The following is a 15965-nucleotide window of genomic DNA, read 5'->3' as shown; positions in this document are numbered from 1 at the left end:
AAGGAATGTACATTGAATCATGGACCACCATTGTAAAGATATTTACTTGAAACAATAAAATTGTACATCACAGATTCCCCTGTTCTGGCTCAGCCAGAGCTGCACTTTGAATGGAAAAGCTAATTTGAGAAAAAGTGCAAGATCTTTAAAAGAAAGGAGTTCTCTTCCTTCTCTGCATGTGTTTATGGCAAGAATCTTTCTGAATTTACATTGCGCTGGTCAGGGGTCTCCATTATCAGTTTGCAGGTCTGAGAATTACAACACAGTAAATCTTTCAACACCTGCAAACTCATTAAAGCTTGGATGGTAAAAGGGTTGGGGCTTTTTTGTGTTCATTTAATTTGATTTTTGTGAGGTCATCCTCACCAGTGATGGCAAGTTTCCTCAATTCATGTGGAATGCAGAGGGTCAGGAGAGAGAGGACAGAAACAAGGAAAAGGGATTTCAAAAAAGCCAAGAGGACCTTCCTCAGGAAAAATGAGAGTTTGTTGACTGTTTAATAAGCATGTGTTGAATGTTTTCAAGGAGGATGCAAGAAAGGAAGGCAGGGAGAAAAAACATTTTTTCACAAATTTTGTAAGAGGAAATGGAGTTAACACAGAAACATGCAAAAGAAGCTGGTTTATTTGTGGCCATGCTTTTGCTGTCTCCCTGTAACTACTCCTCTAAAGATACCCTACAGCTAAATGAAAAACCCTCCACTCACACTCCCTCGACTTCCAAATTAAAAACATTTTACAGGTTAGTAAATCTCCAGCTGAGGTGATGTAGCAAAGAACAGCTGTGAAGTAATTTTGATAATGATGAGAATAATAAGCACATGGCAAGGTTCAGGGCTTTGCTGTTGCAGCTTCAGTGCTCCTGAATAGATAAAAGTGATTAAATACTCCTGATTATCCCTGACCAATATGTAATGGATTTACAGCCCTTTCAATTAGTCAGTATTTGCTTAGGACTCATTATTTTGTCTTTGGTTAAGTAATCAGCCCAGAGACTCATGTTCTGTCTAATTCCTCTGAGCCAAGTGGGTACAGGGCACCTGACCTTTGAAATGGCCATAGCTGGGAGGCAGGAATAACCACTACTCCAGCAGAGACACTGGCTATTCCAGCTAATCCTGACCCCACAGGCCAGATCAATGCACCTTAGTTTGCTACTAATGTCCTTACATCAAAATGATGGTTTAGAAATGTGGATCTATTACTCCCCCCTTTAGCTGTGCTGCTAGTGGAGCAGTTCAATAGTCCCTATCATAAATAAAAAGGGTACCTTGTCCCAAGATCGTTACACTGTAACCAACATCAGCTACTGGGGAAATTCATAAAACTTTGAAAGGAGAAGTGGTAGTTAATAACTGTTAGCATTTTGAGCCTTATGAAGTGAGAAACAATTTTACCATGAGAGAAAAAGGAAAATCAATTAATAATTTTACCAGTTTTCATTATTTCCTACACAAAGTAAACTACCAAGAGTGCTACCAGGTTTTCTATAGAACTGTGTTTTGATTTCTAAGTGAAGCTATAATAATCAACAGAACACCAACACATCTCACCAACAATTGCAAGCAGGAGCATAGAGATAGCCCATTTAAAGTATAGCTTTTCATGATTTAATCTCTCTCCCCCAGATGTGAGTATGGACAGTATTTACCATGATGTACTTGGAGAGAAATCAAAAAAGTGTTTATTCCTTTCTGTTACACAACTGAAGAATTAGGGAAACTGTAAGCCTTCTATATTCCTCACAAAAACAACATACAACAAGTTTGCAAGCTGCTGCTTTGACTTCCCTAACATCCCACAGAATGTTAGAACACACAGATAGGGCTTCTCTCTGCCACAAACATGTATGAAAGTCATGTAAACAGAGGGCAACAATAAACAACCCAGAAAGCAGAGCTTTGTATATGCTAAACCCCCTTTGTAACTCCCCCTTTGTAACTCCCTTAAATAGTTCAAAGCAAAAAATAGTTACTTTATATGTAGGTGTTGTTCAGCGATAAGACTTTGTACTCTCTTTATTTCTCTCTCTAGGTATGTATGTATATTTATATATACACAAATACATGTTTCTTTCAGATTTGTCATGATTCCAAGAGCCAAGAAAAAAAAAAATCTAGGAAAAAAAAAAAGATAATTGAGCCCTAATAATGGTCCAAAAATTACGGGAACAATTGATTTCTAATAACAATGAATAAACATCATTAGGCACATGAATAGAAATCTATTTTGGTTTTGGGCACCACTTACTGTGAGATGCTGGAAAAGCCATGCTCTCATGATATTTGTTGCTACTTTGGGGAAAATGCCTCTTTTCTTCTGTCGCTTTTTGTCCTTGTCTGGGTCATCGTCATCCCCTGTACCAGGTGAGGCTACACTGTTGTCTAAACCGTCCCCTATAACAAAGAGAAAAACAAGAGAAAAATAAACAACATATAGAAGCCAGAACGTATCGTTAATTACCAAGATACTAATACAGTTTTATTTTGTTCTGATAGATCAGAACACACAGTTTCTCATTATATATGAATGTTGATACAAATATGCAAAACTTAGAAACCATGTCTCTCCAAATACTAATTTTGTCTCACACATGCATATATCATTAATTCAATTATAATCGTGTGCTTGACATAGTGCAATAGCTCTTTGTCAATTATAGGATTCAATGTGGGAAAACCTGACACAAAAAAAACATTCACTGTAAATGCATCCCTATAACCATTCTGAATACGTACTATAAGTAATCAAGTTAAATGTTCTGTAGTCTATATATTTGAGGCCTTCTGCAGAGGTGGCAGTAACTGTGTCACTGTTCAGTGCACATAACACACTGTCAGATGAGCCCCTCCCCAGAAGTATCACCCCTAACACACATATATACGCATGCACACACACATATACACCTAGTATGACCCTGCATACGGCATTTGCATGAGATGAAAACTTCTACATCTCTGCATCAGTGATTATTACCATTAAAAAAAAAAAAAAAGATGCACATCAAGGTAGAACTCTCACTTAATCAGAACTTTCCATCAACATCTTTCTCTTCTGTGCTTTTCCCTGGCATTAATTGTGCATTAGCAAAAATCATTTACTTTTAACAGTCATAGTTATTTTTTCTTGCCCTCCAGCAAAAATGCCTTGAAAGCCTGCCTGGAGGGCATCTAAATTATGTATCTGAAAAACTCTTCTGGCAAGGCATTGCAGGACCCCTACTTTCTTAAAATTCATACGAGCACGTCTTCCTGTTTTTGGGAAGGCATCAATCAAGAGCAGCAATATATGCCATATTCCTACATTAATATTTGAACTAATAACTTTAAAAAAAGGAAAGAAACAAGATCCGACTTGTGGCATAATCAAATGCAAAATAAATGAAGAATACTGGGACAGCACTGAGACTTTATAGATTGCTGTGTTTTCCTTACACATCATTAGCCCGGAGCCACACGAAAGAGGAAAACAGAGAAGTGGAGAGTTTATGCTCCCTGCTGGTGTTTAAGAAGCCGAGGTCCTGGAAGGACATCTGGGAATTGTGCTGAGACGGTGGTTTTTGTAATTTAAGAATAGACATTCATTAGCAGTAAATGCCATAAATCCCATGCTAAGTAAAAACCTTGTCCAAGAAAGCCTAAAACAATAAACTCTGTGCTCAATGTAGCCTGAGCTAGACGCTCCATAGCTTCCTGAGGAATGCTATAGATTCACAAGCTAATTCCTATAGCCTCATCTAGCTCCATAGTGCTACTAAACAAAATACGTTGCAGCTACATAAAGCCCGTTTGCTTCAAAACCTGCGTTTCAGCTCCATCTTCCCTCCTGTGCCAGATCACCCTTCTTCCACTACCTCGCCTCTGAAAAACCAACCCTCTCAGACCAGAGAGACAGAAAAAGCCACAGCAAAGAGCTGGCAGATTAATTTTATTGACATTTCCATTTTCACTGCAATGTGATACCCTCCATCACATGGAAGAGATGACCCTCACTATTTACAGACTGACAGGCCACTTCATTACAACCACCCTGCCCCAAGGCAGAGCAGCTCCTTTCCATCTGCCCAAACACCAGAGCAGGACCCCGAAGTCACTGCTCTTTCTCATGCTTCTTTTCTTTTCTGTTTGTTTCCATTAATGACAGAAAAAGGAGAGTCAGATCACAGCAAACCAATCAAAGAGATTATGGAAGCCCTATATATTGTAACCAACTGCTCATTTTTGTAAGATGTTGGTTATTTAGAAAGCGCTCCTTCCCGTTCCCCCCCTCCCCATTCCACCCCACTCCTCTCTATCACACACTAGCAGAAACACACACGCGTATGCACACACACGCACGCGCACACACACACACACACACACACACACTTACTTTCCACTATGCCAAGGAACTGCTGCAAGGCAAATTCTCACAAACACTAATGGCTTCTGACTGCTCCTTGGCAACCCCAGCATTTTAACCTGGGTGGATATGCTCTCCAAAATACAGACACTGGAGCTATCTCATCAGCTGTTCATGTGACACAGATGGAGAGTGGCTATTAGGAGCCAGGCAATGGGCCTTGGGGATCTGAGGTGCTGTACTGTAGCCTCAGGCAATTTTGAAAAGCAGTACCCGGAGATGGGGGGAAAAAATCCACACTGAAAGTGCAAGTTTGAAGTCAGTCTGTTTGTCTATCTGTCGTGTGGATAAAGATATCTTTGTCTTTGTATGTAAAAGCTGTGTGTGTATGCATAGAATGCGTGCAGCTATAAAACTTCCTTTCTGCACCATCCTTTCTCATGCTAAAAGCACTGGTTTGCTCTATATACAGACAAATTCCTGTTTCTCCTTATATACATGTTCTCTGCTTTGTGAGTATCCTCAGCAGGAGTCACCTACATGTTAAATCAGTATTTAGACCTTTTGGAGAGTTGTTAATATCCTGGTTTAAAAAACTAATAGCAGCCCAGGAGATGAAAGTTCACCTAAAGCTTCCATTACCTTCACAGCTTAATCAGCGGTTAAAATGGTAAGAGACAGCACTTCCTTAATCTGCTCTACAACCTCATGAAAGGAAATTCAAATATTGTACCACCAAATTAACTCAGAAGATGAATATACACTGCAAAATTTGTTGGTCCTGGTGAACTACAGGCCCAATCCTGTTAAGCTGTATTGTCATATCTTTAATAACCCTACAACCGTTGACATTAGTGGATACTGCTTCTAGTTCCAAGATAGCATACCAATAGCCCTTAACTGATGTTTCCAAGATGCAATTATTTACTTCTTGGATAAGGAGGGCCTGATTCTAGTTTGCCTTATCCAAACAAAACAAGAGTTACTTTAAATGAAGAAAAAAAAATATCAAAAGTGAAATAAAATTAACAGACATGAAAGTCACTCCACTGCAGATCGGATTAAGCATGTTTTAATTGCTGCATGAACGAATCCAAATTTAAATCATTTAAAACATCATTACAAGTGGTTCTGGATCTGTGAACTGTTCACATCTTGATTTGGAGAGTATCTTGTAAGAAGAGCCCAGTCAAGTCCTAACTTGTATGGAAATAGCAATTATATGAGCATAGTTAACCCAATTTTACAGTCGGGAAATTAAGTCTAGAGTTTGGCCCACTGGCTTTCTCTTTCACAATGCAGCAAAAAAACACGGAGGGTGACTTTCTCCTGCTTTAGACACTGTTCACTCATTTATTCTTGTGCAAAGATTACAAGTGACTGCAAAACCACTGCTCTAGAAAAGTGGAGAATTTTTAAGCGGCACTCTCTTTGTAGATGTGTCAATGACTACATGGATTTGAGTCAGTAGACTCAGGTGTATCCCAACTTATTTAAGATCCTATCGGTGCTGTATAACAGTCTCAATAACCCCTGTGAAAGACGAAGAGAGTATACAAGATGCTTTGCAAAGCACCTACACAGGGTTTCTTACAGACCTTCTCTTCAAGGCCAAGTGCTTGTGGAGGAGGCTGGAGATGGAGGTCTTATTTACACAGCAGGAAGTTCTATGCTAGTTCTGTGTGCAGACACTTTTAGCATGCTGAGTGTTTCTTCCCACAATATTATTTTGCTTTGAAAGCAAAGCAGACTACCACTTATTTAAAACATACTGTGTAACTAGTCAGAGCAGCGTTTCCATTGCACTGTAATTTCAAACTCAACTTGCTGCAAACTGACTTCCTTGGGCCAACTAGCTTGCTGAGTCCAGTGTTCACACAGTTAAGAACTCTTGGGGACACAGAGTCCAGTCCCACAGAAGGCATGTCCAGTCGTGTATCAATGAATTCCTTTTTGACAGTCTTCCAGTCTCTCAGTATTATCTCAGTCTTAGTCCTTGTTTGTGTTCCTCACAGAGTAAGGCCCAGAAAGACATGAAGCTAGTGCTGCTTGGAAGCTGCTCATCTAGTCTTTTCATCATTTGTGAACAGAATAGACAACAGATTCCCAATCTAATCAAAAATGATACTTGGAAAGAATATCCCAGTCATGCCAAAGCACAGAAGCCTGGTAACAACCCAGATTCAAACTCCAGAAATAGTTTACATTACCATCGTAACAATCAGAGCAGTAAGAAAAGTGATTTCCAGACAAATACATTTCAGGACTTAGTGTTTAAGTTTCTTCATCATCAGAGATCCCTTATAGCTTTATTGTTTGTCATGCTAAAGGGCAAGAGAGAAGAGAAGGGATATCTAACCAGGGGCAACGTAGGAGAAGACACTTCACCATTTTACTAAAAATAGCACAAGCAATATGAAAGTCACATTAAAGGATTCTGAAAAGGAAAGCTGCAGTGCACTGTGCTCACTTTAAGAAAGCTACACTGTAGTCTTTTGGTCCAGTATTTTAATGGAGTAGAATATGAAGGTATAATAAATGCAAAACAAAGAAGAGACTGCACACATAGACAATTTGCAATTATTTGTTTTTACTTATAATGTGTCCATCTGAAGACATAAGCACTGTAAAACATTGTTAACAAGAATGGTTAGAATATTACTAAGATCAACACCACCACGAGAGAAAAGTCTTAAAAATTCAATTAATTACCACTGTCAAAAAGCTAGAAATAGAGAACTGTTTGAATATGTTTTGAAGATGTGACAGTCTGTGCTGTAGGGAGGGCTAACAGAGAGAGAAGGTCAGTTCCAGAATCAAAGACCCTTCAGGACAATTCCTTATCTCCATTCCATCCTGTTAAAATCATCACTTAGACTTACAGATTCAGCACATCACAGTTCTTTGAATGAAGTGCTGGTTGTGGTATTTTTGTTGTTATTTTTTTATTTTTTATTTATATTTTTCCCCCTCCTCATCCGAATGATCACTGTTCATGGACGTTGGCTTAGTCTCCTCATATCCCAGAAGCAGCACTTATCAACTGCATCTTACTGCCAGGGGAAACTGAGTTAGGTAAGATTACGAATGACAAACCTGGGCCTTTAAAAAACACAAAGTTTAAGTGGACATTTCAGCTTAGAGCTGTGCCATCATCAACAGTGCTCTGCCAGTAGAGCAGTGCTGGTTACTGAAGGGATTGACTGCAGGTGGAACAAAGCCATCAGGAGCTGTTTAGTCTTGACAGAGACATCCGGGTTTGACCTGCATGCTCAACTACCACTTGTCCCATTGCGTAATGGGATGTCCTCAGGTAAACTGCTGCAGTCAGCCCCTGCGATCCCTTCCCTTTTGTGTGTCTGAGATACCAGACATGTCTGATGGTGCTCTGTCATATGAAGGATTCAGGGAACATCTTGGAGAGGAACAAAGGCTGGATGTTGCTGCACTAGAGGGAACAGGGAGACTTCATTTATACAGCACCACCACCTCTCCAACTACAGATGTTATTCTTTAGACCTTCTAGCATCTGGCAGGAGATAAAGGGCCTCTCTCTGCTGTTCTTTTGGAAGGTCTTGTGCTTTCCAGAAAACAAAACCATACAAAACCTTTGAGCTAAGAATGTAAAGATCTTCATATACACATTTTGCACAATCTGGGTATTAATAACTATTATAAATTCAAATAGGAAAGAAACAAAGAGAACTTAAGACACCATTAGACATTGCCTACAAAGCTATTCTGCTTGGTCTAACCATATTTTAGCATAGTTTGTCAGTCAGGAGCAAGTCTCTATTACCATCTGGCAATATGTGTGAAAGGCTTAAAGAGTTACACAGTATCTGGTGTCTAATGTGTATCTACAACAAGAGAGAGAATAAAAAAATGTTCTTTTCTGTGTCTGAATAGGCGCTTTACTATATTTACTAATTTATCTCATTTTCAAAAAAGGCATTTACAAATATTTTATTATTTACTTGAGGGTAGGAATGACATTCCAGATACGTTATTTTTATATCCATAGATGCTGTAAAATTGGTGACTTGAGTCGTTAGAAATTATTTGCAGAACAGTAATCTTTCACATTTCCCCTTTTATTATTTTTCTGTCAAAAAAAAAGAAAGGCTGTTTTTTTTTTTTGTTTGTTTGTTTTTTGTTTTTTTTTTTTTGTGTGTGTGTGTGCCCTTAGTGGTCTATGTCTAAAGCTCATGCTTATCTGTGAAGTGAATTGAGAATTCTCACTGATTATATTCAAAAGCCAACATACAGTTCTAACTTTTTTTTTACAGAGAAAACTAACAAACATTGGTTTAAACTTTAAGCTCTTTTATATAGCCAGCAGGTTCGTGGTTTGTGCATTGCAATTCAACATTTTTTCACATCAGGTGAAAAAAGTGTTCCAATGCAGACAAGGGGAACAGCAAAGCAACCTGCTAATTACTGATCTCTCTTACGTTCCTGCTGTGCTAAACTGTCCAGACATGTTGAAGTGAAATTTTTCTGCGATTTTCAAGTGACTAGTTCATGGCCCAGTACCGTGGAGTGCAGGAGAAGGGATGAAATGCTTTAGTTTACATGCAACATTTACTAACTGTGTGGGTTTTCCGACATTAAAGAGGGGACAGTGACCCATGCCACCTTTTTCACACTCAAAAGAGCACTGAAAAAACAGTCTTCATAGGCTTACCTCAGGCTTCCCTGGCCCTTAACACCCTCCCCCCAGGGTAGGAGCAGAAAGAGAAAAAAGAAGGGATTTTATGCTCCTTTCTCTTCAACTTTTCAGGCGGTATAAGCAGCATTTAGCAAATTCAGCCTCCAAATGGCTCCAAATGCTCTGAGCTGCAGGGGCTCATCCTTTGTTAGCCTCCCTCTATTTACACAGGATTTACGCAGGCTCTCCACTGAAGAGACCACATGTTTCTGACAGAAAGCACTTCCATTCACACTGCATCAGGCAACAGGATTGTAACCACTGCAGCTTCACGCTGACCTGAGATTAGGGATTTCAGCAACATTGAGATGGTAACAATCTGCTAACTAACGAAAATTATCCATGGAGAACTCTGCTGCTTAGTTAAAACTATCACAGACAGATAGATTAGGTTACTTCGAAGGACAATTAAGAAATAGTTACTGTCAGGAATATGCATGTCCATCTACGAAAAACATACACACAATATCAGAAGAAAAAAAAAATCTTAAAAAAAAAAAATCAGACTGCAGCTTGGATTAAAACAATTTCACCCACTGGCTGAAGACATAAAGTGTAAAAACAGACAGATGGACACATATGTAAATGCGGCTGCATTTGTTTCTCTGGAGCTGGCAAGTTAGTAATAACTGTATAGTTTAATAATTTATTTTCCACACTATTTTCACACTGGTTAACTGGGCAGTGGCAACATCCATGTGGAACTTCAGGAACAGACTAACTCCTGCAGTCTAATTGCCACTGGTCCAAACAAACCAAGGTAAGAGACCTTCCATGAATCTACCTACACGGACTCAGTCCTGGAATCTGATGACAGTCTGGGGATCTTATAAATTTCTTTTTTTTTTTTTTACTCTGTTTGGCCAGCCAGGATTTTTGCACTGAGATTTTTTCCAGTTTTAGTATTTGCGTCAGGGTTTTCCAAAAGAGATTACACACATATACACAACACAGCACAACAAATGTTGCTGGTTGGATCTTGTGGTTTTTGCTCAGTAGCCTTTCACTGGGCAAAAGAAAAATAGATGGGAATGCAGGGCCAGGAAGGACCAAGCAGATCCATTTTTTGATGAGTCATATTTGCTGTTTTAATTCAGTGAATTATTTTGCTTCTGCGGCAAAAGACAAAATTTCCTTTGTAATAGTAACTCACACATGCATCCGATATGCACATAAAAAGTACATGGTATATTCTGAAGTTCTCCATAGTATATCATAATAAAGCTCTTCTGGGCACTCAATGATTCATTTTTAGTGATCTCTCAAATGCCCTTATCCACAGTTAACACTCAGATTTTATTAAGGAAGAAAGCAGGGACAAATGTCCACTTAAGTCCCAGCTCTCAAATTCAACTCTGCTTGCACTGCAGTACCTAAAAGCTAAAGCTTTTTTAATGTTCTATTCACCTCCCCTGTGTGGTATTTCTGCTAACACAGAGTTCACAATCTTTCAGCCCCAAACACAGAGGGCTGCTATCTTCAAGTCATCCAAGGAATGTGCCAGATACTATCATCTGCCCTGCAATACAAAGAACCAGAAAGAAGCAGAGACCAAAAGGAGACCATACTGATCAGGTTACTGAAGTCCAGAAAGTCTTTCCCAGAATGCTAAATGTTAATCTCTGAACCAGAGAATGTTAGATTTAAGATCCTTGTAGTTGGAGGAAACGCTAGCTTGAGAAGTCAAAGACGTTGCCATTTGAAGTTGTACTTTGCATGTTTATCCCAGTCTCACATCCCTCATGCTGGTGTAATTGCCATCAAGCACTTTGTTCTGTTCAAGCAAAATTATCATTAATGTCAGTGGCAGTTTTGCCTGAGTAAGGAGTGCAAGACCAGATCCTTGTCTTATTTAAACAGAATTGCAAGCACTGCACACTTCCAGAAGAGACGTACTCATTAAAACTTGTGGTTTGTGCTGATTTATGATGCTCTTCTCTTTAAAAGTGAAACTCACTTTGTACCTCACAAAAGAGAAAGTGTTCGATGCACTTGTTCCTATGTTGTTTTAACTTAACTTCCTCCCCCACCTCCCAGCACAAGTTGTGGAATTTACACACAGATTTGGCACCTAGGCTGAAGGAAAGCATTATTAAATTAGGTTTAATTTTTTTGTCTGCTTCAGTAATTACTTTGCAGTGTGAATGTAAATAGCTGTTATTCTGTTTAATTTTTTCATCATACTAAACACTGTCACAAAAAATGTCCTTGTGGTGCAGTCTAAATGCCGTTCTTTTCCAAACGTTTTTCTATATATTTTTAGAGAAATATTTTTAGCATTCTCACAGTAATTCTGTTAAGAATACTAGCTGCAGACTCTGGTTACAGCTGAGGCAACAATAACAAGTCATTAAAGAAATCAGGAGACTTTTTTTTTTTTTTTTTCCTGCCTAAAGCTCATCTTTAAGAGACCATTTCTTTTTTTTCTCTATCCCTGCTGGAGTAACTGGGATAATGATTTTAGTTTTCTTTATCAACTGTACCAAAGTAAAAATAAATTAAAAAGCTACACTCGATTTTAAGTACTGTTTATTATTTGCTATCCTGTTATTTGTTACCCTGTTATTTTTGTCATTATACTAATATCAAATGTGGTCAAAATAGCTAAACTCAATTAAAATTCTACCTGCAGTTGAAGTTAACTAATTAAGTTCAATATTATCTTATCAATATTTAACCTTTAACATTTTGCAGTTGTTGTTTATATTTAACCATAGCACAATGTGGAAAACTTAAAAGTAGATGATTGCTAACATCCTGTACTGTTTTTCTTCATTAAACCTTTAATGTAGTTTCCTTAGGAATAAAAAGTTCCTAATTAAAAAAAAAAAAATAGCACTCAGAACATCTCAATTTTCCATACAGCTGTTACACAGTTACAAACTGTGATGTATTTTAATGTCTTGTTGTTCCCCTTAGACAATATGCAGTTGAACACAACAGCTTGTTTAGGAGACGTCACTTAAACTGATGTCCACAGATACAGTAAGTGTCTGTGTACTGTTCACATTTAAAACCTCCCTTTTCAGGTTTATTTAACTACTAAAAATGTGCCAGCTGAAATATTACATGCAAGTGTACATTCATATCAATTCTTCATTAAAAAAAAAAGGGGGGGGGGGGGAACTAGAAATATGTAACAGACATTTATTCCTGAGATACTAATTTAAAAGCTTTAGATATTAGTAAGGATATTAGTTAGGCCACAAGTCCAAAATACACATTAGTCTATTGGAGGATTTATAACAACAAATGAAGGATGGCTGAATTAAAAAAAAAAAAAAAGTTTTGATAGAAGGTGCCAAAATGAACCATAAAAGCTTTTCCAGGTGACAAAACGTACACAAATGTGTATGTTACATAAAATACAAATAAAGAGTACTGTCTTGATATGCATTTGCAAACACCTGAACAGCAGCAAAAAAAAAAAAAAAAAAAAAAAAAAAAAAAAAAAAAAAAAAGAGATGCTTGCTGGGAATGCATAGTCAAAAAAAAAAAAAAAAAAAAAAAAAGTACAAAATAACTCCAAACTTGGCAAATCTTACATACCATGAGAGCTCCAACACCTATGCACAGTAGGGTGGATAAACCCGCTGGGTGCCTGGGACATATATATGCACCTCCTCCTAAAGTGTTCATTTGGCTGGCAGTCTGGAAAATGCCAGAATGTGAAGGGTTACGTTGGAACACTGACAGTCTGCTTTCTTAGGTTTAAGCTAAACCCCATACTTTAAATGTAGAATTCTTGTTAGGTATTTGGAAACATGCTATTTGGTATTAACAAAAGAGGCTTGATCTAGTGCTCACTGAAGCTGATGAATAATGTCTCGGCTGACAATTGCATACTTTGGATCTGCCCACATATACTTTTGATGAACATTTTTTTCAGGATTCTTGTCCTGCAAGAAGCCTGGTAGGTAAAGGGTAAGTCAGGGGTGTCTCATCTGCAGTATGTACTGGATGCTTAAAAGTGGTTAATGGAATGGTCTGAAACACTCTGTCTTTTGAAATCAGTAGACATTTACAGATAATAAGAGCAAGCATTTAAGAGCCAAGCACCTACTCAGTCCCTGCTAGTTTCTTTGAATCTGGCTTCAGCCATGAGCAAAGATAAAGCTGAGAATACCCAAATGCCTCAAACTGAAAAGGAAGCACATAGACGTGAAGATTTCAACTGGCTCGCAGAAAAAAAAAAAAAAAAAAAAAATCAATCTTTATGATATCAGAAAGGCTTACAAGCAAAGTATTTTCTCCTGTCTTAGAGTTTTACTTGGTTGTTTCATGATGTTATGATAAAAAAAAAGCAAAGTAACAAGAAGGGAAGGCCATGGTCTTCTACTCTCTCCATACCCAGCCTGTTTGGACCTGTTTTAAGTTATCAAAAGAAGAGACAGAGGAACAAAATTTTGTAGAAACACAGTGAAAAGCTTTTGACAAAAATTTCCAAGAAATGGATTTACAAAATAAAGCAGAAAAACATCAAAACCACAGGATGCTGTCTTGTTATAACATCATTTGTGTAGAACTTCACGGCACAAAAGTAAAAAAGCACAGACCCCCACTCTGAGAGCTGATGCCTTGCTTTTCTGTTCGTAAGCCTAAAATTTTGTTTCAGGTCTTTCACTGCAGCAGAAAGTGTTGCCAGAGACAAATACGCAGTGCCTACAAAGTCTTCCTAGACTGGCCTGTGCTCCTGAATTTAGGGGAAGAACCTAACAGGCTGGGCTCCAGAGAACTGCCCTCACCACACTCTCCATCTGAGGAGATAGGATTGACTGTATGAAGGGATCCCCAAACAAAAACCATGGCAAATTACAAGACTTCTCTTCCAGATTCAGGTTCAGATGGCTAAAGCTGAGTTTCGCTCTGGACAGGCTGTTCACTCAGCCCATTAGAGAACTGACACATATGCCATAAGATCAAATCTAAGCCCCACCAATCAAGCAGCAGTCTAGGCTAAATGTGCTGAGGCAGCACATTTCCAGATCTTGATCACACTAGGCAGGGGAGTCATTCTTCTCAGTGATAAAGTCACTGAATGCACTCTTGAGGAGATAAAAAATTAAGAACTGGCTGACTTTGCACCATTTGAGTGAGGTATTCACCACTGACCCAGAACAAGGAATTGTCATGTTCTGACACCAGTTAGGAATCACCATAGGCATGGTCATCTCTGACTCTTTACTGCAAGACTGTTCACAAAAACAGTTTCTCTGTTGGTTAATGGTACCAAGCTGGAAACTACAGAGTTTAAAGGTACTACAGTAAACTTCACACAGTCTCCTTCTCTTCTCCGCCCCCCCCAAAAAAAACTCTTAGAAATAATGACAATGAGAGGGCTCAGATGAAAAATTAAAAATAAAAAAAGATATATATATATAAAACCAAATAGTATTTTGGCAATTAAGATTTGCATCAAAGACATTAAACCCCTTTTGCAGTTCCTACCTGTGTTTTATTATGTCAGCATTTAAAACTTACCAGAGATTTATGCAGCAGCTAAAGACTGAGATGCTAATAGCATTGGAGCATTTTATCTAAAGCAAGATATTCTATTCCCTTTTCTGTTACGGGCTCACAAAGAAGAGATCTTTGGAAAACTTTTAGGGATAAGGATTTTCAAAAGTTCAAAAGTGCTTAAATGAGCAAGGAACATAGCTTTCAATGAAAACTGCTTTAAAAGTAATACACAAAATTCCTTTTGATAGCAATTGGTGGTTCTTCAATAAGTGAAAGTTATATATTATTGCTTTTAAGACAAACTTGTCAATGCACTCCTGTGCTCATTTAAGCACTACATTTTTTTCAAATTTGAGTATGGTTCTTGTGTTTACTATTTCATGTTCATCAAAAAACGCATATCTTAAAGGGTTAAAATGTCACAGAACATGCTCTTTAAGTCCTTAACTACTCTGTTAGAACTCAGTTTCTTTTCTTGGACATAAGTACTTGTGACAAAATAGATGCATAAAGACACCTCACTTCTTTTCTCCTTTGGCTAAAGAAGAGTATTTTCATCTACAATACTAGGAGCAAAAGCAGATCTTAGTGCAGTAACTTCAGCAAAGAGGCCACACAGGCTTTTTTATCTATGGCTGATCAAAATCCTGAAGTGTTAATAGTATTCTCATTTGGTCTTTATTCATATCTGATTCCTGGGGCATAAATGGAAATTTGTTCTGAGAGGTCTTGTAAAAAACAGGATTTATCCTTTCCTGTTTCTACTTCCAGTGAACTCAATTACAAAATATTCTTTGGAACTCCCTCTTCACCTGCTGCATACTCTGTGGTGCTGCCAGCATGGACAATATACAAAAAGCTAATTGGTTTTCCCAGGGATGAGGCAAAGAGCTCTGAGGGATCAGGACCTGTGCATATTGCCAGGCTCTGCAGTGAGGACACTTACATAAGCACTAGCCCTGCATGTTTTGATACAGATAACTTCTCCCTGGTTTGCAGAGTGAAGGAGAGAATTATCACATGAAGTACAGATCTGGGGCCATTTTTCTGAAATAAGAAATTCCAGCATCCATAATTCATTTATGAAGCAATAATGAAGCCTCTTTTCCAACCCTATTTATTTCTTACCAAATTGATTCATCTGGTCAAAGAAAAAGAATGAGAAGCTAAATCAAGAAAATGAGTAGGTCATCCTCTTGTCTTCAACCAGTGTTGTTTTCTGATACCCATGATTGCTTTTCCCATATGTGATAGGGTTCAGTAAATAAGTCAGGCCTGGACCCTAGCTGTTGGTGCTTCACAGATTGTACTTCCGTAGCAGCACCACCCCATTACTGAGGAATTAGTTGACAATACCACTAGTTGTACCAAGAAAAAACACACACAAAAAAAAAAAAAAACAAAACGAAACAAAAAAAAAACCCTAATTGGTCCCTGAGGACAGCTAGGTGCTT

General features: G+C 38.2%; 1 protein-coding gene across 1 annotated transcript in view; it reads right to left on the bottom strand.

Moving 5' to 3' along the window:
• Positions 1-15965, bottom strand: part of MEIS2 (Meis homeobox 2) — a 170685-nt gene that overhangs the window by 116780 nt on the left and 37940 nt on the right. The window contains 1 exon segment of the mRNA XM_032187797.1: positions 2250-2395. Coding sequence (XP_032043688.1) covers positions 2250-2395 — 146 coding nt within the window.

Source organism: Aythya fuligula, chromosome 5, assembly GCF_009819795.1.
Source record: "Aythya fuligula isolate bAytFul2 chromosome 5, bAytFul2.pri, whole genome shotgun sequence".
Classification (NCBI taxonomy): domain Eukaryota; kingdom Metazoa; phylum Chordata; class Aves; order Anseriformes; family Anatidae; genus Aythya; species Aythya fuligula.
The sequence above is the reverse complement of the archived record's forward strand: the minus strand, read 5'-3'. Positions and strand labels throughout refer to the sequence as shown.